Here is a 22,186-nt window from a genome sequence, read left to right on the forward strand (position 1 = left end):
CCTTTATTCTCAGAAAGTCCTGGCTTGACTCCAGCCCTGCCGATAAATTAGAAAACCCCACCTGGCACTTGTGTGATGTGCTGTCTCCCTAGAGTGCCCAGGTATTAAGGTGAACAAGGGCGTCTTTTCCTCAGGCGGTGTCAGTTATTACCTGGCCTGCCAGGAGGATGCTAACTGCTTCCAAAGTCCTACCCATCTGATAGCAGGGAGCTCCCCAGGTAGGGCTGGGGCGTGGCAAGAGATGGTGTGGTAACTGACAGGTGTGAGGTAGAAACCTTGAATGCAATGACCTGCTTTGCTGGATGATGGCTGGATGACCTCGGGCAATTCATTCCCCTTCCCTCAACTTCAGTTTTCTCTTCTGTGGAATGGGGCTACTCTTGTATTTCCTACTCTAAGTATCACGAGGACCCAAGGATAAGAAGGCATAAATAAGGGGACATTTTTGCCAACCACCAAGTATCATGAGACTGTAGTAGGGCTTATTGATGTTATCAGTAAATAATTAGAACTCAAAGTTGGCCTTGCTGATCCCATGCCCAGATACCTGACTTGCTGGGAACAGGTTTAGGTGGGTGGCGGGGCTTGGGGAGTGGCAGGACAGGGGACCAGCAGGGAAAATGCAGAGTTTATTAGGACACAGATGTGACAAGGTGGGGTCTTGCAGATCTGGTTCCCTCTCTTCTTGTCCTATGAAAAGGGAAAACTTTTTTTGTGGACTGTTTGGTGGGGAGTAGAGGCCCGGGGGGCAGAGGAAGGGCAGCGTCCTGGATGGAAACGATCCAGGGGAATGATTGATGCCTCTGTGTCTTTTCTTGTTTCAAGTGCTGCTTCTCAGTGCATCCTCCAGGGCTGATCCAGGCCGTCCGGCCAGGTCCCCGAGCTGGATGTGCAGCCTGCTTTCCCTTTCTAGGGCCGCTGGTTGGTTAGTCCAGGAAGCAAGTTCAAGTCAGGCAGTGTTTCCAGACATCTGGCAGAAAGGTCGCTCTGGAGTGACAATGGGGACCAGGCCAAGGCCGATGTGGTCGGAGTCCGGAAGCCCCCATCCCTGGCACGTGGGGCGTGTGGACACAGCTCTGCCGCCTCCCCTCCGCCTGGCAGAGCAGGTCTGGCAGCCACGCCACTGCCTGGCCCTCACCACGCCTCTGGGTTCCTTTCCAGGGTGAGCTGGAGCGGCAGCTGCTGCAGGCCAACCCCATCCTGGAGGCCTTCGGGAACGCCAAGACTGTCAAGAACGACAACTCCTCTCGATTTGTGAGTGGTGGTGCTCACGGGCACCTTCCCACCGAGTGTTTGTGCCCCATACGCAGAGAAGGGTCAGACTTGGTGCTTCCGGGCCTGTTGTAGGCAGTAGACTGGGTCACACACCTGCGTAAGGAGCTTCCTCAGCTCAGGTGACGAAGACAGCGAGGCAGCGGGGAGTCCCCACCGGTCCCCTGATTGTCCTGCTGTAACCGCAGCCAGTTAGAAGCCAGAGTCAGACCAAGCAGGAGGAGCGCTTCCAGATAACTGCTTCCCTCCTCTCTTCTGTGGAGGAATTTGGGCACCCCTGGAGCTGGTCCTAACTCAGGCTTAGCCGTGTGGCCCTTTTGAGTCCTGAGTTCCTGTGCGGTTGGGGTGCTGGGTCCCTGGCTGCCAGACGCAGGCTCAGTCTCTTGGTTTCCTGCCCCCAGGCTGAGCCACTGGGGAAGGGGCTGGACGATGGGGCTCTGATCTCTTCATTTGTCTTTCCTCAGGGCAAGTTCATCCGCATCAACTTTGATGTCAATGGCTACATTGTGGGAGCCAACATTGAGACTTGTATCCTTGTGGTTAACTGTAAAGAATGTTCTGGGTCTGGGGTTGGGGGAAGTGACCTTGATGGAGAAGAGGCTGCTTCCTGATTCCTGCGGTTTCCCCTTTACCGGCCTCTTGCGACACCTTGTCTATGGCACCAGGGAAAGGACCAGGATAAGTTGATTTTTCTTTATAGGAGGGATAAAATTGAGCTTAGGGTTTTGTAGGTGGCTCAGTGGTAAAGAATCCGCCTGCCAGTGCAGGAGATACAGGAGACATGAATTTCATCCCTGAGTCGGAAGGATCCCCTGGAGAAGGAAATGGCAACCCACTCCAGTATTCTTACCTGAAGAATCCCATGGACAGAGGAGCCTGGTGGGCTACAGTCCACTGGGTCACAAAGAGTTGGACATAACTGAGCATGTGTGCAAAATTGATCTTCGAATAGGATGGAGCTATAGAAGGTCATTCAGTGTGGTTCCCTGAGGGTAGAGTTGGGTGGATGCTCCTTTATGTTAATAGCCTGGGGAGGTGTTCTTAGCTCCCTTCTCTTGTGAGAAGGGGGCCCTTTACACAGACGAGGCTCCCAAGTGTGAGAGCTGCTGTTTGGACAGGCTACACGCCATGAGGGACAGAGCCAGGATAGTTTGCCTTTGTTTTGTTTTGCTGTTTTCTGCTGGTGAAGTTCCATGGCTTTTGAATGGGTGAATGTGGCAGGCTGCCTTCCCAACAGTGTGCACAATTCCTTAATGTTCTTGAAGATCTTCTGGAGAAATCTCGTGCCATCCGCCAAGCCAAGGAAGAGCGGACCTTCCACATCTTCTACTACCTGCTGTCTGGGGCTGGGGAGCACCTCAAGTGTGAGTTGTGGGCCCACGTTGGGGATCCCCCTGCAGTTAGGCCACACTGCAGTGACGAAATGAAATCTCAGCCTGGGGGCAGGCAAGGCAAGCCTGACTCTGTTCCTGGGCCAGCTGCAGGCTTGGCCCCTGTTTTGAACCAGGCCAGAGGGAGCCTGGGCAGGTCACTGTGCAGCTGCAGGCTTCTGGGCCTTGATGCTCTTGGGTGGGGGGCTCTGTGTGTGCCCATCTCTGGTGCTGGGGAGAGTCAGCATTCCTGGGGTGTTTCGGGGTGCTTCTCCAATTCCAACATCTTTGAGATCACAGGGTTGACTGGAACCTCCTGACCCTTACTGAACTTTGCCCTCTGCCCCCTACAGCTGATCTTCTGCTGGAGTCATACAACAAATACCGCTTCCTGTCCAACGGGCATGTCACCATTCCCGGGCAACAGGACAAGGACATGTTCCAGGAGACCATGGAGGCCTTTCGGATTATGGGCATCCCAGAGGAAGAGCAGATGGGTATGGGCCAGCCCTCCCCGGGGAGGCTGGGGAGCGCTTCCTGTTGGCACTGGCCATTAGGAAGTCCATAGAGACTGGAGGAAGGCTGAGTGGTGGGAGGTGGGCCCGCAGATTTGAGGTTCAAGGTTATTTCTTGGTCATATCGCCCAGGGACATATGAGGACAAAGAACAGGTTTCTAACTGCCCAGGGCCTGGGTCTACTGCTCCTGTCCTTGCCATTTGCTGCAAGTGGAATATTTCTGCTTTGTCCGAGCCGAGTGTGGAAGGGGCTGGGGCTTCTGCACTGGTGACACCCAGAGTGACAGTGGTGTGGCAAGGTGTCCTTGCCTGTGTCTTCCTGTTTCTCTAGAGGGAGGTGAGGGGGCCTTGATGCTGTATTTTAGGAAGATTAGGGGCTGGGGTGTGTGTACCCTGTTCTCCAGCATTAGAGTCAGGGTCACTTTTGCTCTCCCACCGATAGCATGTACATGGACAGGCCTGGCTGTGTTCCAATAAAACTTTATTTTTAAAAACAGACAGTGGGCCCTAGGTAGAGGCACGTCTGAACTTAGAAGCATTAACAGAGCTTGTATCTAAGCACAGGGCTGCCTCAGCGGAGGTCAACCAGAGGCCCTGGAGATGTGCTTTAGGCCAAGGCCTGGTGCCCCACGTGGTTTATCTTACCCGAGGGCCTCTGAGGGGTGACACCCAGCCTGGTTCTGAGCTGCCTTTCATTGCACCCCAAGGCTTGCTGCGAGTCATCTCGGGGGTCCTCCAGCTCGGCAACATCGTCTTCAAGAAGGAGCGTAACAGTGACCAGGCCTCCATGCCTGACAACACAGGTAATCCCATGGGCCCCTCACCTGATTATGTGGGTAGGGGCCTGGGTGAGATGGCTCAGGAGAAGGAGTCTTGGAGAGATCTTAGACACTCTTCTTTTTTACTTGCACGTGTGTGGCTGCCTGTCACGCTGTATTTTGGTAAAACATTCGTGAACATGACCCTGCTGCTCCTTCACGGAGTAAGTGTCAGAATGAGCTAGAAAACCCATGATCTGTGGCCCTGAATTTCTCTCATTTATGCTGAGACCAGACCAGTTGTCTCTGTTTGTAAAACAGTCATTTCTGCTGTCGTTCAACTTGCCTGTGGACTTGGGAGGACATGAAACACTGTCCTCACCCTAGCTCTTTGGCCATTGCTAGTCCTCAGGTCATGGCAAGCGACCCTACTTAAGTTAGCCTTAACGTGTGCTCCAGAGGGGCTTTCGATAGAATTTAATGTGTGGGCGTGTGAGTTGTCTTGTTCTGTCCCTGTGTCTAGGGCGGTGCTGTTTGTGTTCAGGACCCTCTTCACACTCAGGATGTGGCCAAGGGTGTGCAGAGGTTCCAATGTGGGGCCCTGAGTTGGGAGCCATGCCCGCTGGCCTGTCTGAAGGGAGAGCTGACTGTTCTGTGCCCTGTGGAGGAAGGGCCGGGCCCGAGTTGATTGTCCTGGTAACGATCACTCAGTTACCACACCTTTCGCAGACTGAGCAGAGGGACTCGTTCTCTTGGGTTTAATTAAAACCTTTTACCCCTTCCTTCCTTACTCTTTGAAAAATATTAGCTGCCCAGAAAGTATCCCACCTGTTGGGTATCAATGTGACCGATTTCACCCGAGGAATCCTCACCCCGCGCATCAAGGTGGGACGGGATTACGTCCAGAAGGCGCAGACGAAGGAGCAGGTGAGCCCTCTGGCTGGGGGGTTGGGCCACCTCCTTGGCGAGGACTCTTGCAGTGGCCGCGTTGAGGCCTGCCCTGGGGTGTCCCCTCTGTTAGCACTGTCACCTCTCTGAGTCCTCACGGCATCTTGCAGAGCAGGTGGTATCACCCCACTGAGAGCAGGAGGAAGCTGGGCCCAGGGTCCAGGCTGCAGGAGTTGCTGACTTATGGCTGGTCTTGGCTCCTGGTTAATCTGGTCTCCATACCCCTAGCTGTGTTACTTGAAGCACATCTCAGATGTCATTTCTTCTATAGCTACTTCAGTTCATATCCATTTATTAAAAAAAAAAGTCTTTGCAAAGCTCTAAGTTCAATCTGGGGCTTCCCAGGTGGCACTAGTGGTAAAGAACCTGCCTGCCAATGCAGGAGACCCAGGTTTGATCCCTGAGTGGGGAAGATCCCCTAGAGGAGGACATGGCAACCCTGTCCAGTATTCTTGCCTGGAGAATCCCATGCACAGAGGAGTCTGGCGGGCCATAGTCCTCAGGGTTGCAAAGAGTCAGACATGACTGAAGCGACTTAGCGTGCACGCACACAAGTTCACTCGGCATGTAATGTTGAAAGTTTAGGCTCTTGCAACTTCCTTCACACTGCAGTGAACATATCTGTGCTTGAAGGTTTTTTCTCATCTTTGAGGCTGTTTTTCTGGGGGTGGGCCCTGCAGGTGACATTGTTGGGGTAAAAGGAATGAGCACTTAAAGACTCCCTATGTCTGACCCTTCCCCCCTACCCCGGGTGTCCCCGCAGGCTGACTTTGCCATCGAGGCCTTGGCCAAGGCCACCTACGAGCGCATGTTCCGCTGGCTGGTCCTGCGCATCAACAAGGCTCTGGACAAGACCAAGAGGCAGGGTGCCTCGTTCATCGGGATCTTGGACATCGCTGGCTTCGAGATCTTTGATGTGAGCTTCTCCCTCGAGACCCCTCCCACCTCCCGAGCCTCTGGGGCTGCCTTCTCCTTGGGCTGGGGTCCTCTCTCACCTGGTCCCACAGCAATTTGAGCTGGCTACCTCCTTGCTTGTGTGGAGACAGGAGACAGTAGTTGCGTGTATTTAAAGCTTAAACAAAGTGCCCTTTCCCAAACAGAAATGCTGGCAAGAATGGTACCATCTAGACGGTGTCCTAGGAGGCCTCACAGGCAGGGGCTTTCTGTTTGTTTATTGTTTATGTTTTCTCAAATATTTATTTTGAGTGTTGTGACATGACTTTGTCCCTGCCCATAAAGACTTTGAGGTCAGGTAGCAAAAACTGGTAATTGCAGGAGCTCAGAGATTCTTCAGCCTAGCCTAGGGTCCATGGCTGTTTTCAGAGGAGCTGCGAACTTGCGTGGGGAGAGAATTACCTCTTTATTTTCACTAACCTCTCAGTATATTCAGCAGAGGACGCAAACCACAGCTGCATTAGCAGTGCTTGTGTTCTGTCTTAGTAGAAATCAGGGATTTTCACATCATAGCAGTCGTTGGATGTTGTATTGTTTCGGTTCCCAGGTGGCGCTAGTGGTAAAGAACCAGCCTGCCAACGCAGGAGACATAAGAGATGCGTGTTCGATCCCTGGATAGGGAAGATCCCCTGGAGAAGGGACTGGCAACCCACTCCAGTAGTCTTGCCTGGAGAATCCTACGGACAGAGGAGCCTGGTGGGCTACAGTCCGTGGGGTCGCAAAGAGTCGGACATGACTGAGCGACTTGGCACACACGCATACTGTTTGCATTCACCTCTGCTTTAAATTCTAGGTGTTATGAAGCCGACGGCTTGGACTTGTGCTTGTTAATTAAGAAGCACTATGGATTTCTATGTTACCATGTTTGATAATTACATTTCAAGATAACTTCTTTCTCTTTTGATCTATTTTGTGTATTTTGTGTATTTGAAAACATCATCTTGATACAGGGGCTCCACCAGACTGCTGGCGGGGTCCATGGGCCCCAGCACTGCAGCCCCTGCTGCGGGTGTGATGAGGGAAGGTCCACGGGGGCGGCACGGTGGGGCCCCAGGAGATTCTGCCCAAACACCCCTCCAGTCCTTCCTGGGGGCTCGCCGGCAGCAACAGGGATCTGTCTGACCCCATCTCCCTCTTGCAGCTGAACTCCTTCGAGCAGCTCTGCATCAACTACACCAACGAGAAGCTGCAGCAGCTCTTCAACCACACGATGTTCATCCTGGAGCAGGAGGAGTACCAGCGCGAGGGCATCGAGTGGAACTTCATCGACTTCGGCCTCGACCTGCAGCCTTGCATCGACCTCATTGAGAAGCCGGTAAGAGCCGCGCGATTGCGCCTCGCCCCACCTGTTGCTCCGCCCCTCTGGGGACGGAAGCATCGGTGATCCTAATACCGAATGGTTTACTTTGACGATGAATTTTTTGTTTAAATCAGTTTTGTTTTCCAACAAACAAGTTGGTGTTTGGTTCGCAGGCCTGTCAGCCAGTCCCACAGTGCCCGAGTCTGCTGTCTTATAAACTCAGGGTTTGGAAGGCTTTGGGGCTTCCTCTTCCTCAGGAGCCTTATCCTCAATGTCCCCGCTCACCACATAGTTGTGTGGACACACTGTGTGTCGAGTGGGGTCCCAGAGGGACTCGAGGGGCCAGGACCCCTGTTGAGGGGCAGCCTCTGGACGTGGGTCAGGGGTCTGCGTGGCCCATCAAGCCACCACGTGATTTCCAGTGTTCTCATGGGAGAATCTTGCGATGGATCATTGGATTAAGGTGTGTTGGACATAGCCTAGACCTCAGAAATTTCTTTTTCAGCTAGAACCTGTAATTGGAGTGCTTTCAGTCATGCTCCTTATTTTTCTCTTGTGTGAGGAAAGCACTGCGCACCTTCTGGTGAGATTCTTGAGTTTCTGAAAACCAGGCTGTGACTTCTTTACGAGGGTGAGAGTCGATGGGCTTCCAGGTCAAGCTGACCTGTGCGATGCTATGCTCCCTCCAGGCAGGCCCTCCTGGCATCCTGGCCCTGCTGGACGAGGAGTGCTGGTTCCCCAAAGCCACGGACAAGAGTTTTGTGGAGAAGGTGATGCAGGAGCAGGGCACCCACCCCAAGTTCCAGAAGCCCAAGCAGCTGAAGGACAAGGCAGATTTCTGCATCATCCACTACGCTGGCAAGGTGAGGTGTGCACACCCTGGTGTCATGCGGTGTGTTATTATTAAGTGTGTTTTCCAGGTGTAGATGTGCTGTTTGTGCTAAAGTCATGGACTCTGCAGTCTGAATTAGGGCTCTGCTCCTGTGTGACTTTGGGCCAGTTACTTCACCTCTCTGAGCCTTGGTTGCCTCATCTGGAAAATGTGGGTGACCACCACTGTACTGGGGAATGTGAATTAAAGGAGCTCACAAAGCCCAGTGCTGGGCAGTCAGTGCTCTGGGGTAGGGCCTCTCAGGCTCCACGCTGCCCACCTCAGTGGCCAGATCAGTCTTTGTTGTCAGGGACCCTCCTGCACGTTGTAGGATATTTAGCAGCAGCCCTGGCTTCTCCCCACCAGAGGTCAGAAGCACCCTTCCTACCTGCGACAACCAGAAATGTCTCCAGACATCCTGGAACATCTGCTGGGTGGGACTGAGGGGTAACGTTGTGCCCGGGTGAAGGTCATGCCTGTAGGTGTGGTTGGCTCTGTTTTTGCCAAGACCACCGGCCAGGAAGTAGCAGAGCCGTCTTCATACCAGCTGTCAGACATCCTCCAGTGGGCTCGATCCCAGGGCTTGGACCTGAACAGGGGTGTCCTGAGTCTGCAGAGGTCCAAGCTTAGACTAAAGCTGGTTCTTCTCAGGAAGTTGTGTCGCTTGCACAGAATGTCTAACACTTGGATGTGCGATGAGCTGGTCGGTCCTCAGCCTCCCCATCAGTGAGGATCGGTGATGAGAAACTTGTGCTGTCACAGTGGTGCTCCCGAGCCGCCCGTGGTCCTCCCCCACCCTTCTGCACGTGGCCCTGCGCTGTTCGGCCGCCCCTGCTTAGCTCCTTTGTCTCCTAAGGCTGTTGAAGCCACTCTTGATTTTAAACTACTTGTTAAGGAGATCTCTTTTTTCTAGTTACCTGAGGCCATGCCCCCCCGAAAGCCCACGTTCTCCCACTACCTTTGTTAGAAACGCAGGCAGGCTTTTGTTGTACTGTTGTAGGTGATGCCAAACCTGGGCACCCCTGAAAGCCCACGAAGGGCTGAATGGTGAAACTGGCATCGTCATCCGGCCTGCACTGCAGCAGCTCAAAGGACAAGGATGCTGGCCGTGCCCAGGGGGACAGATGCCAAGACACCCAACTCTAGGGTTTGTCCTCTCCCAGGAGGTCATTCTGCCTCTAGGGAGAAAGACGCCACCATCTTGCACCTCATCATTGACAGCCTTGCGTGTGGGAAAACCTGCAGAAAGGGGCCAGGAGGGGACCACAGGCTGAGTTACGCTGTGTTGGTTAGGAAGCAGGCTGTGGTGGCCAGTTGCTCTGTTTGTATTGTTACAATATATGGTGTTTTATTACTCTTGTTATTGAGAACATATTTCAAAAAAGGTAAGAAGAATATATGCTCTGAGAAAACCTGAATATGCTGAAAAAAAACAAAACAAAAATTACTTGTCCTGTTGCTAAAAGGAATTATTAGGATTTTCCCCCATAATGTTTATGTTACTGTGAACATTTTTAAAAACAGAATATTCTACTATGTAGCTGCAACATAGTTTTCTTAGCCTGTTCCCTGCAACCAGACGTTGGTGCTGTTTAAATATTTTGCCTTCACGTAACTCTGCAGAGAACGTCTCGTGGAGGCTTCTCATTATTTCCTTCTTGGGGATGAAAATACCAGGTTGAGGGTCTTCGCTGTTTTTGATGTTTCCTCGCATGGGGTCAGCCTGCTGCCGTAGAGCCTGCGCGCACCAGTGTGCCCTGAGCAGCCTGTGACTCGAGGTCTGATCTTACAGGTGGATTACAAAGCCGATGAGTGGCTGATGAAGAACATGGACCCGCTGAACGACAACATCGCCACACTGCTGCACCAGTCCTCTGACAAGTTTGTCTCGGAGCTGTGGAAGGATGGTACGCCCTTGGCCCTCACCCTGCCTCCCCATGCCCACAGCTAGGCCCCTTCCCTTCCTGGCCACTGGCTGAGTGCAGGGCTCAAGCCAGAGGGTTTGTGCCCACTTAGCTCCCAGGAGCATGGGCTCCTCCAGCCCTGAGGGTCACTCTTTCCCTGACTCCTGGTGTCCTTGAGCCCCACGCATCCTTAAACATGGCACACGGCCACTTCCCCTGGGGCAGAGGCTTCTCCAGGCCCTGAGGCCACAGACCTTTCCCTTGTGGGGGGTCGTGCGGTGGCCCAGCACTTGGCCACCCGGGTTCTGTCCAACTCCTCACTGCCTTCTTGCATCTCCTTGGTAGCCAGTACCTCCGGAAGCCATTCTTTTCCTTGTTTCTGCCAGTTTCTCCTTCCCTCTGCCTGGGTTTTGCTTTAACCTCTCTGTTGCAGAGATGCAGAGCACCCAGAGAGCCTATTTCTATCAGCGCTTTCCTATCCTCCACCTAGAACCAGGTGACTGGCCGCCTGGCGCGGCGCCAACGTGTGCTGCACCCTGGGCTGCGTGACTGGTGCTTCTGCTGAGCCTGCCTGCTCTGCCTGGCTGCTCCTGCCTGCCTGTGCTCCTTCCCTGGTGTCTGCCCGAGGCTTGTGCGCAGGCTCCGGTCCCCTCCCCATCACAGGACTCCAGTAGAAAGCCAGGCCCATCTGGGCTGTGATTTGATATTGACAGCTTCATGTTATAGATCTTAAAAGGAGAAAAAAAAATTGTTTCACAATCCAACGTCCCCTTCAGAACTCCCCTCATGAAGGCGGCATCTCACCACTTGGATGGCTGCTGTGTCTCAGCACAAGGTGCTGTGTGTGCGTGCGTGTGTATATGTGTGTGTGTGATGGCTGCTGTGCCCCAGCACAAGGTGCTGTGTGCAGTGCTGTGTGTGTGTGTGCATGTGTGGGCACTGCCATGTGTGTGCGTGTGTGTGCGTGTGTGTGTGTGTGGGCCCAGACACTTCAGTGCTGACAAGGGCACCTGTGTGTCTATGCAGCAGTTACCTCTCCTCCTGGGCAGGGTCTTTTGGGGCCAGGACACCCTCACATGAAATGACCAGTTGTTTTGGGGCGTGTTCAACCTTCCCCTGGGCAACCTGAGTGACTTTCACAAGCCACCCAGTTCCAGAACACCTTTGGTGGCCAGAGGGGCCCTGTGGGGGCTGCAAGAGGTATAGATGCCTCCCGTTTTAACTGAGAGGTTCATTGGGTCTATCCTCACTCCTGGCTTCCCTCTTGAGTAGCTGTCTTTTCTGTTGCTTTCAAATAAATAACAGAGATCTGGCCACAAAGGAACAAGAACCTGACTTTGTCATAGAATTCTTAACTTTTGCATCCAGCAATGGAAGTCTTCAAATTTAATACTGGCTCTGGTGTAAGCCTGACCTCAGATCGCTGGCCACTTAGGTTGGGCTTGTTCACCATTTGGTTTTGCCCGGGAGGAGGCGGTTCATTTCATTGTTCTGGGCAGGAGCCACGGTGATGAGGGCTGCTTCCTTGGAGGGCTGGTCTAGATGAGAAAGACCCGTGATCTTGGAGACCAAGCGAGACCTGAGAGGGAGAAGGATCCTCGGCCTTTGGGGTAGCCGTGGGCAGCGGTGGTTCTCTGGAACTCTCTGCCCTGGCACTGTGCATGTTGCTCTAGGCCCCTGATGTAGAGAGCTCTGCATGGGGGGATTGCTGACAGAGAGAGGGTGTGCCAGACTCCTGCAGGCAGTGGCCAAGTAGCTTTAGAGCTCCTGCCTTCTGACCTAGCCCAGTGCTCTCAGGTAACGGTCAGTGTGAGTTCAGGATACTGATCCGCTTCTTTCAAATGACTGAATGGACTATCGGGTTCCTGTCAGTCAAGTCTGAACACCTCCTCAGAGCCAGGCTAGTGGACCAGCTCTGCTCACTCCTCCAGAATGCATCATCAGCTCTTGTGTCTCTGGGTTAGGAGCGTCCCAGGGTGGCTGAGATAAGTGACAACGTGGAGTCAGCCTTCACAAATGTGCTTCCCCACTTTGCAGCTCTGCAATCTTTCCAAACCCTTTCCTCCTCCCTCCTCTCTGCTCACAAGGTCACCTTTGCTCTCAGCCTTTGGAGATGACCTTAGCCTGCTTTGTAAGCTCCAAGTAGAAACGGTCTGCCATTCTGTAGTCTCCTCTTTTTCTAATCAGATTGGCCTGTCTGTCTGTCCTGCCCCTCTGCCCTGGCCTGGACTGCTGGGTACTCACGTGCTCTTGCCTGCTCTCTCCAGTGGACCGCATCATCGGCCTGGACCAGGTGGCTGGCATGTCGGAGACGGCAATGCCTGGGGCCTTCAAGACGCGCAAAGGCATGTTCCGCACGGTGGGGCAGCTGTACAAGGAGCAGCTGGCCAAACTCATGGCCACGCTGAGGAACACCAACCCCAACTTCGTCCGCTGCATCATCCCCAACCACGAGAAGAAGGTGCGGCTGCTTGGTAGTGTGCAGCGGGCCGCCCAGCCCTTGTCTGTCTCCCTGAGCAGAAACCCCTCGCCTGTGGCACACAGCGCCATTGGTTCAATCACCCTCCGGGTGGTTTGGGCACTCTTAGGGTACAGCCTGCCCATAGAGCCTGCGTTTCTGCCTCTCAGACCTGGATCATGTAACTGAGCTGTCACCACTATGGGTGGGCGGGCAGTGACGGCTCCTTCCCGGGGGGGCATTTGTCCTGTTTCGTCCAGAGGGGCCCGCCCTCTCTCCATCAGTCCCTGGGCATACAGGAAGAGCACGTGCATGGATTTCTTCCCTAGGCCGGCAAGCTGGACCCCCATCTGGTGCTGGATCAGCTGCGTTGCAACGGGGTTCTTGAAGGCATCCGGATCTGCCGCCAGGGCTTCCCCAACCGCGTGGTCTTCCAGGAGTTCCGGCAGAGGTGAGTGGAGGGCCTTCAGTGGGAGAGCCATCTCCTCGTCCACACTGAGCTGGGGTCCTCTGTGCCATGCTCCACGTGAGGAAGGACTTCTTGTTTTGTCTCTAAAATGAAAGTCATCACGTTGGCTTCCGCTCCCAGTCACTGTGGGGGCCGGGTGGTGTTTGCTATAATTAGACGAGCTCTGAAAAGACATTTAAGGAGGATCAGTTGGAGCCTTGAGTATGAAAAAAATCGATGGAATTGGATGTCTGCTGTGTGTGCGGAGCGGGGACAGTCGTGACACCGGCCTATTTGCCTAATGACGTGTTTAGCCCTGGTTGCTGTCTGTCGCAGCCCTCTGGTTAATTTCTTGGACCACCCCGTTGATTAGCGGTTCTCTGCAGCATCTCAGCAGAGACAGGCCTGGCCGTGTTCACCAACTGTGGTCTGTTACATAGACAGAGATTGTTAGGAAAATGTTCTGCAGCAAAAGGTTTTCTCTTTGTACTCAATATATGCCATTTATTTCTTTTTTTTTCTTTTTGGTAACAAATATGGAGGACGTTTAGAAGTGGGAAATGGTGGCTTTAGACATATCATGACTTGGTTTTTTTTTCTGATAATGCCTGAACTCCACATATCTTTCTAACATGAGGTCATGAGGCATTTTCGGATTTGTATCAGATGATATTTGTGAAACTAGACATTTAATTTAAAAAACTTCTGGGGCTAAAGACGCAGGTGCTGGTTAGCAGTTAGTAAGCCCACTTCAGAGCTCACCCATAAGGGAATGAAACAGTCTGACACAAGTTTCCATTTGCTTTCTGGAAAACGCCAGGCCTTCCTCGTGCTGTTCAGCCTCAGGAAAGAGCAGGATATAATTCACTGAGTGTCCCCTTTCCCTCAGACACTCTGTGGAAAGAATCCTACACCAGCTCCACTGTAGGGACGGCCCTCGTCTCATGGATATTCCAGGCCACATAGAATCCAAGCAAGGGGTGTACTGACCTGCCGCCCTTTTCCTCCTCAGATACGAGATCCTGACTCCAAATTCCATTCCTAAGGGCTTCATGGACGGAAAGCAGGCGTGTGTGCTCATGGTGAGCGGGCTCTTCTGGTGGGTGACACGTGGCTGGTATGCACACCCGAGTGGCCAGCGCCCACGTGCCTGGTCAGGGCCCTTTGGATCTGTTGATGCCTGTGCTCTCTTGTTCCTCCAGTGAGCCTGTTCTGGTTCTGCCAGGCGCACTGAGCATCAGGTGGTCAGGATGGTGTGTGGGAGTGGGGAGGGGAGGAGAAGGCCAGGTCTCAGATAGCAAGGCTGTGGTGTGAGGCAGAGACCCTTCCTTCTGGGCATATTTGGTTCTTTATTGCTCCCATCTCCTCTAATCTTCACAGGGGGCAGCTCACCACCAGGGCCCCACGACTAGCCCAAAGCTAGCAGAGTCTGAGTTTCTGGCCCTTTCCTCTCTTCCCCACCACTGGCCAGTGTTCGACCGGCAGTGGGCACTGGATTGTGCTTAGTGAATGAAGGCCCTGAGATGACTCAGTGGCCAAGGTGGGGCTCTACCCACTTGGTCATTTTTCTGCTTTGCAGGCAGGCATCTGGCTGGGTCTCATGTATCCAGGGTCAGCAGCCAGTGCCCCCTGCTTTCTTTACTTTGCATCTTTGCCAAAGAGTCAGCAGAGGGTGGGCTGGGGTGGGCATCAGGGAGGAAAGAGAAAAGGGAAGAAAAATTCAATACCACCTTTGTTTGGAGCAGCCCTGTAAGGGACAGGGAGGTGGAGCCTAGAGAGGGAGGGAGGAGACACGGGTCTGTGCTCTGCGATGCTTGTCACCCAGGGGAAGGGAGGTGTGAAGGACAGAGGTGCGCCCCTAGCTCGTGTTTGGGTCACTGTTTCTTCGGAGACTCAGCTGCTGGTCAGTGAGGGCTGTCCCCCTTTTAGACATAAGCAGGTCTCCTCTGTCCAGCTCTGTAGGGAAGACAGTTGGCCAGGCTCGTCATGACGGGAGGTGGGGCACCCGGCGATGGCTCTGCCCTCCCTGGCCTGCCCTTCTCCCAGGGCCTCTTCCAGACCTGCAGGGCCTTTTGTTGGGCATCAAGGGCCCGAGATTCCTCTTACCCTGTTCAAGGCTCTGCCTTTTGGAGCTTGTTCCAAATCCCCTCTCTCCCAGGCAAACAGATGGACAGACAGACTGTTACCAGTGGGCTTAATAAGAGAGCCTTGTTACTGTACCGAAACAGCCCTGTGATGGTAACGACACATTGCTTAAAGCTCATTCAGCAATGGTCCCACGTGTGACCTCATGCTCAGTGCCTTGTGTGCCTTCTCTGGTTTCATTCCCACAGCTCTGCTAGGAAGGAAGTGCTATTTATTTGCTTTATTAACTTATCTTTTAATTAAAGAAACCATTATTTCCATTTTACAGCCGCGGAAATGTGGGCCCACAGAGGTTAAGGTCTGGGGTCACCTAGTTAGTATTTGATCCTGGTCTGAGCTGGAGTTGGTGCTGGGCCTGGACAAAGCAATGATGCTTGACCAACTCTGCTCAGAGGGTGACCTGACTGGGTGATTGTAGAACAGGCCTGTAGTGAGGGGGTGCAGAGAAGAAAGAGACCTACAGGGTCCCTTCAGGGCTGAGATCCTGTGTTTCCCTGCAAGTCTGACTCCTTACCTGTCCCTTGCTGGCCCCCACCTTCCCCATATCAGCGTTTCCCCAGTTCCACTTTCCCTGCACCAGGAGAAGGCTGCCCACGAGCAACAGGGCCTGCCCCAGCTCCAGGCCCCTTCCCTGGCCTTGGCCTTGCTCCAGGGCTCTGTGGTGGCTGGGGTGCCTGGTGCTCAGCAGCCGGCTCTCCTCCTCTAGATCAAAGCCCTGGAGCTCGACAGCAATCTGTACCGCATCGGGCAGAGCAAGGTCTTCTTCCGGGCCGGCGTGCTGGCCCACCTGGAGGAGGAGCGGGACCTGAAGATCACGGACGTCATCATTGGTTTCCAGGCCTGCTGCAGGGGCTACCTGGCCAGGAAGTGAGTCCCGGGACGCTCACACCTTGCTCGGGACCCCCAGCTCTCCTGTAGCAGAGGGTACTGAGGAAGCAGGGCCTGGGCACCCTCATGGCAGGAGGTGTCCCCTGGGGAGACCCACATAGCTTTCCTTGCCCCCCTGCTTCCTGGATTTCTGCCTGAGGTTTAAAGTGAGCAGGAGGGAGGGGTGACTGTGTTCAGATTTTCCCTCCAAGAAAACCCCTGCCTCCCACTGTTCCTCCCTGTGTCCCTCCTGTAGGGGTGACACCCAGAGCCGGCTGTCCCCAGAGGACCCTGAGCTCTGGGGAGGAGGTGCCCTTGAGTTCCGGCAGCTCCTGTGGGGTCAGGGGCTGACTTATGCAGGACAGTGGGGGGGGCAGCTTCACATTTGCCCCTTGACTCCTCTGTGTCTGGGCTCTGGGGCATCTGTTCCAGCCTGAGCTCTGAGCGTTGTGAAGAGAGCATGAGTGTGGGTGTTTGGGCAGATGCACGTTTGCAGGACATGATCTGCTGACATTCTCTCCCCAAACAAAAGCCCCAAGATTGTGGGTGACACGAGGGTGGGGAGCTGCAGTCGACAGGTGGCCTTAATGACCAGTGGTTACACTTGACTCTGTAGCGACCTCACTTACCCTTTAGTGAAGGAAGGTGGTTGTGACCTTGTCCTGGTCACCTCTGCGAGGTCACCTGTAGGACTCAACCCCAAGCCTGCCTCCTTCCCCCCACATCTGTTTTGAAGTGCTCCCAGCAGGGGTCAGTCCCTCCAGAAAAGCCCCCAGGAGCGAGGTCAGGACTGTGGGCAGGGAGGTTGGCCGGCCCCCGCCTGGAGGCGCTGACGGTGACCCTCACCCCACAGGGCCTTCGCCAAGCGGCAGCAGCAGCTGACGGCCATGAAGGTCCTGCAGAGGAACTGCGCCGCCTACCTCAAGCTGCGCAACTGGCAGTGGTGGCGGCTCTTCACCAAGGTGGGTCTGGAGGGGCCCCGCGTGGCACAGGGACGAGCCGGCCTCACGCTGGCCTACTGCGGGGCTCAGGCCCCGGGGCTGGCACTTTGCCCTTGTGTCCCCAGGCCCAGAACTTGAGCCGGGGACGGTCCTGCCTGTGGGGTCTTGAGGGGCGTGAGCTGGGGTGTGTGTCCGGCGTGGATTGCCGAGGTGCTGCGGGGCGGGGCTGGGGCGGCTCCAGGGGCAGCTCCCGGGCTGTCCAGGCCCTGCCTGCCCACCATGGCCCCGTGTCGTGACAGTGCTGCCCACTCAGGAAACCGTGGTCTGTACCCGGTGGCTAGGTCCTCCCTAGCCTTTACAAAAAAATTCTCTTGTATTTAAAGTTGGTCAGGCTACTTTTGTTTATGGTACATAATTTGTGGTACCTGCAAAATACCATACCAACAAAAAGGATAAACAAGAAAGTAAAAAATTCATCTATAATCCATTCAACCTTGAGCCAACATCAATATTGAATAGATGTTTCAATATTTATTCCCTTTTTTTTAAAACATTCCCATTAAATCTCTGCTGTGTAAACCATACACCTTCTTACATAGCTGAGCTTTTTGACTTGTGTAAACATTTTTTTTTTTTTTTTTGCGTTTTCCATTTAAAATTTTTTCATAAGCATAATTTTTTAAAAGCGTACTGTTGCCTAGAGATGTATCATAATTTATCTGGCTACTTTTCCAGCGGTGGATCTTTATCTCTTTGCTAAATTTTCACTGTTGTAAACAATGCTGTCCTGAAAATCTTCATGCACATACAGGGCTAGTTTCCCCGAACTGTAATTAGTGGGTCAGAGGCCTATGACGCACAGCACCAGATTGATTTCCTGAAAAGCTGTACCCGGGCATACCTGCTCTGCCCAGGGTCCTGCCTGCCCCTTGTTCTCGTGCCCTGGCGCTTCCCCAAGTGAGGAGAAAGCCCCCAACTCTCAGCCTGGACGGGGCTCTTTCCCTGAGCTTGTCTCCTCCACCTCCTCTCCTAGGTCAAGCCGCTGCTGCAGGTGAGCCGGCAGGAGGAGGAGATGATGGCCAAGGAGGAGGAGCTGGTGAAGGTGCGGGAGAAGCAGCTGGCTGCTGAGAACAGGCTCTCAGAGATGGAGACCCTTCAGTCCCAGGTGGGTATCTGCAGACTCTGCCCACGTAGTGCTGCCTCCTGCTGGCCACCAGGGCTACTGCTTAGCTGCTTCAGTTGTGTCTGACTGTGCAACCCTACGGACTACAGCGTGCCAGGCTCCTCTGTCCATGGGATTCTCTAAGCAAGAATACTGGAGTGGGTTGCCATGCCCTGCTCCAGGGGATCTTCCCAACCCAGGGATTGAACCCGGGTTTCCTGCATTGCAGGCAGATTCTTTATCACTAAGCCACCAGGGAAGCCCCAGTAGACAGAGCATAAACTTGGCATTGAAGGGAAATTTGGGGGTAATTTCCTCGATGCAGGATGTGATGTTTAGACATGCCTGGCAGCTTAAGCATCCTGAGATGGAGCCTTTGCTGGGGGCCAGCTCTCCCATGGGGACAGGCAGCCTGCAAGCAGCCGTCAGAGTTCACATTTCCCTCGTGTTCCCACAGCTCATGGCTGAGAAACTGCAGCTACAGGAGCAGCTCCAGGCGGAAACGGAACTGTGTGCCGAGGCTGAAGAGCTCCGTGCCCGTCTGACGGCCAAGAAGCAGGAGCTGGAAGAGATCTGCCATGACCTGGAGGCTAGGGTGGAGGAGGAGGAAGAGCGATGCCAACACCTGCAGGCCGAGAAGAAGAAGATGCAGCAGAACATCCAGGTGCCTGGAGGAGGGGCTGGGCCGGACCCAGGAGGGGGTGGGGGACAGGGTGGGTGGGGAGCAGGGACATCCCAAGTGCTATGGGAGGACAGTCTGTGTCCTGGGGGCAGCCTTGGGGAGTGTTCTCTTTGAGGCAGGTTTTTTTTTGTTTGTTTGTTTGCTATGCTCTGTGGCTTGTGGGATCTTAGTTCCCCGACCAGGGATTGAACCCTGGCGCTTGGCAGCGAGAGCTCAGAGTTCTAACCACTGGACTGCCAGGGAATTCCCTGGCTCAATTTTTCTGACACCTGTCAGGTGTTCATGAGCACTTCCCCGCCGAGCATTGAATCTGATTTAATTCCCCTCCTCTGTGATCACTCCGGCTGGTCTGAGGAGCTGAGGGTGGACACTCACTAGAGGTGGCCCCTCAGAACACATGACCCTGTGTTGGAATCGGGACCTGGGGTTCTCATCCCCGCACCCCAGTTTTAAATACGTGACCCCACACGTGGGTGCTGGACCCCATCCTATCTACTTACGGTTGCCCTGGCTTCGCGGCAGGAGCTGGAGGAGCAGCTGGAGGAGGAGGAGAGCGCCCGGCAGAAGCTTCAACTGGAGAAGGTGACCACCGAGGCCAAGCTAAAGAAGCTGGAGGAGGACCAGATCATCATGGAGGACCAGAACTGCAAGCTGGCCAAGGTGAAGCCGGTGGCTGGGCCCCTGTCAGTGTCTTCCTGGCCACAGATGATAGCTGGGCATCACTTTAGAGGAGTGGGAGAGACCCCGTCAGGATGCTGACCTTCATCTCCGGAGGATGGGGGTGGCCAGCTTCACAGGGCAGGACGGCTGTCCAGAACCCTGCGACGTGGGGAGTAAACGGGCTGTGTGGTCGTGTTGTGGAATTAGGACTCCGGTGGTGGCCACACAAGCAGGTCTCCTGGCATCCAGCCACTGCCCTCCAGACATGGGACATGGCAGCTGCTCCCTGTGAAGACTGGTATTTTATGTAAGATTTGAAGACAAAGTGAGAAGAGCAGGGGCACTTTAGGGGATGAGGAAGGGCGAGGTCACAGGCATCAAGAAGGTAGCGCCCTCTGCCCCAAGTTCTCTCACTGACACCATCACCTGGGAGGTCTTTTTATCTGCGCAGAAAGGGGTAATGCAGGAAAGGGCTTGGGTACCCCATTTATGGGTCCTAAGGAAGCTTACCCAGCTGTTTCAGAGGAGCTAGTGACTTTAAAAATGACCCCTTTGATTTGGGAAATCCTAATGCACTTGGCCAGGTGTTTAAGGCCCTGCCCCTCCATTCAGACCTCAGTGCCTGGGTGGGTTGTGCTTGAGGAGACCCAGTGCCTTCTGCACTCAACTAACTTTAAGCCCTGACCCACCCTCGCACCCCAGGAGAAGAAGCTGCTGGAAGACAGAATAGCCGAGTTCACCACCAACCTCATGGAAGAGGAGGAGAAATCGAAGAGCCTCGCCAAACTCAAGAACAAGCATGAGGCGATGATCACCGACCTGGAGGGTAAGCGGTGGGACGCAGGGTCTGTTGGACTTGGGGTTGCCGGGGCATCCACCACTCGAGGACCAGCATGGGCCTTGCTGCCAGGAGCTGGGGTGGCAAGCAGGTCTCCTGGGGCCTGTGGCATCCAGCCACTGCCCTCCAGACATGGGACACTGCAGCTGCTCCCTGTGAAGCCTGGTATTTTATGTAAGATTTGAAGACAAAGAGAAATCACTGAAGACTCTGTTGGCTTCTCTCTGCTCTTCCTTCTCAGAACGCCTGCGAAGAGAGGAGAAGCAGCGCCAGGAGCTGGAGAAGACCCGCCGGAAGCTGGAAGGAGACTCCACCGACCTCAATGACCAGATCGCCGAGCTGCAGGCTCAGATCGCCGAGCTCAAGATGCAGCTGGCCAAGAAGGAGGAGGAGCTCCAGGCCGCCCTGGCCAGGTGAGGGTCAGAGCATCAGGCTGGATGGCCAGTGCCTGTGTTCTCAGCAGGCTTCCTGCTGTGGTTCTTGGTGCATCAGTGAACTGCAGGCATGCGCTCCACTGTTGTCTGGGAAGCTAGTTTACAGCTTTCCTTTTATTTTTTTTCATTTAACATTTCAATTTTTAAAAAATGTTTAAAGCACTGAAGCTTAATTTGGGAAATGAAATTTCTGCTCCATGAGGCTTTTGAATTCTCCAAGTGGAATAGCCCTTAAGTCTTCCGGATGCCTCAGTGTCTTTGCCAAGAAGAGCTCCTAAGGGGCTATGATTGTCACCAGCAGGAGTGGCTTCGGCCGCACCTCTCTAAGTCTTTTCTGCAGGCTCTGCTCTCTGACGGTGACAGCGACCTCCTCCTGACGTTGGTGCTCTCTTTGGCAGAGTGGAAGAAGAAACCACCCAGAAGAACATGGCCCTGAAGAAGATCCGGGAGCTGGAATCTCAGATTTCGGAACTCCAAGAAGACCTGGACTCTGAGCGTGCTGCTAGGAATAAAGCCGAGAAGCAGAAACGAGACCTCGGGGAAGAGCTGGAGGCTCTGAAAACGGAGCTGGAGGACACTCTGGATTCCACAGCTGCGCAGCAGGAGCTCAGGTGTGCCTTGAGGCTCACTGCCTGGTCACTGAAGATGGGGGTGCTGGTGCAGGGAAAGGGGGGCCCTGGCCTCAGAGAGGGGACCCCAGGGCCTCTGTACACACACAGTGTGGCCTGTTGTCATGGAGCCTGGAAGCTCCAGGAGATAGTGAGGGACTGGGAGGCCTGGTGTGATGTAGTCCATGGAGTTGCAAAGAGGCAGACACGACTTAGTGACGGAACAACAAGAACAGATGGAAGCTGATGGGGCCTCGGCAGCTTCTCTCTAGAGTTGAAGAACCTGGCTTGGAGTTGGGCTGAGGCAAGGGTGGGCTTTAAGGCTGGAAGGCTACAGAAGCCCTACAAGGCGTGTCTGTGGGGACTTCTTGGCTCTCTAGTGGTTAGGACTCTGCACTTCCCCTGCAGGGGGCATGGGTTCAATCCCTGGTAGGGGAACTAAGATCCAGCATGCTTTGTGGTGCAGCCAAAAAAAAAAAATCTTATAAATTACTCCTGGCTCCCTATATTTAGAATAAAATCCAATTCCTTGCATAAAAGGCCTACATTACTTTTTTTTTTTTTTTTTTAAATAAAAGAAAAAAAGTGTGTGAGCCTGCGCTATAGGACGGATGCTGAGGAGGGAAGTCAGCAGGCAGAAAGCTGCCTGGAATGGCCAGTGCTCCCTACTGTGGACTCTGTGCCACCAGGGCAGCGTTGCTCCTGGGCCCTGGCCTCCCTCCTGAAGGCGTTTCTCTGTTCAGGTCCAAACGTGAACAAGAAGTGAACATCCTGAAGAAGACCCTTGAGGAGGAGGCCAGGACCCATGAGGCCCAGATCCAGGACATGAGACAGAAGCACTCGCAGGCCGTGGAGGAGCTGGCTGAGCAGCTGGAGCAGACGAAGCGGGTGTGTGGGCCCCCCGGGACTGGCTCCATGAGGCTCGGCCACTGTGGGCCGGTGGGGAGGGTTGGGGGACCCTCGTGTAGTCCAGGCTCCAGCCCTTCCTGACTGTGTGAGTTGGGGGCGCATACAGGTCCATCTCTGCTTCAGTTTCCTCTTCTATGAGAG

General features: G+C 54.2%; 1 protein-coding gene across 1 annotated transcript in view; it reads left to right on the plus strand.

The window, feature by feature from the left end:
- MYH9 (myosin heavy chain 9) overlaps positions 1-22,186 on the plus strand; it is an 85,720-nt gene that overhangs the window by 51,968 nt on the left and 11,566 nt on the right. The window contains exons 6-27 of the mRNA XM_006056968.4: positions 1,162-1,254; positions 1,737-1,800; positions 2,538-2,636; positions 2,996-3,139; positions 3,866-3,961; positions 4,725-4,843; positions 5,628-5,780; positions 6,960-7,133; positions 7,808-7,981; positions 9,782-9,896; positions 12,161-12,354; positions 12,681-12,802; positions 13,812-13,881; positions 15,651-15,811; positions 16,665-16,773; positions 17,786-17,917; positions 18,372-18,578; positions 19,119-19,256; positions 19,959-20,082; positions 20,336-20,507; positions 20,927-21,139; positions 21,880-22,024. Of these exons, the coding sequence (XP_006057030.3) occupies positions 1,162-1,254; positions 1,737-1,800; positions 2,538-2,636; positions 2,996-3,139; positions 3,866-3,961; positions 4,725-4,843; positions 5,628-5,780; positions 6,960-7,133; positions 7,808-7,981; positions 9,782-9,896; positions 12,161-12,354; positions 12,681-12,802; positions 13,812-13,881; positions 15,651-15,811; positions 16,665-16,773; positions 17,786-17,917; positions 18,372-18,578; positions 19,119-19,256; positions 19,959-20,082; positions 20,336-20,507; positions 20,927-21,139; positions 21,880-22,024 (3,018 nt within the window). The remainder of the gene's footprint in view (positions 1-1,161; positions 1,255-1,736; positions 1,801-2,537; positions 2,637-2,995; positions 3,140-3,865; positions 3,962-4,724; positions 4,844-5,627; positions 5,781-6,959; positions 7,134-7,807; positions 7,982-9,781; positions 9,897-12,160; positions 12,355-12,680; positions 12,803-13,811; positions 13,882-15,650; positions 15,812-16,664; positions 16,774-17,785; positions 17,918-18,371; positions 18,579-19,118; positions 19,257-19,958; positions 20,083-20,335; positions 20,508-20,926; positions 21,140-21,879; positions 22,025-22,186) is intronic.

Source organism: Bubalus bubalis, chromosome 4, assembly GCF_019923935.1.
Source record: "Bubalus bubalis isolate 160015118507 breed Murrah chromosome 4, NDDB_SH_1, whole genome shotgun sequence".
NCBI lineage: Eukaryota > Metazoa > Chordata > Mammalia > Artiodactyla > Bovidae > Bubalus > Bubalus bubalis.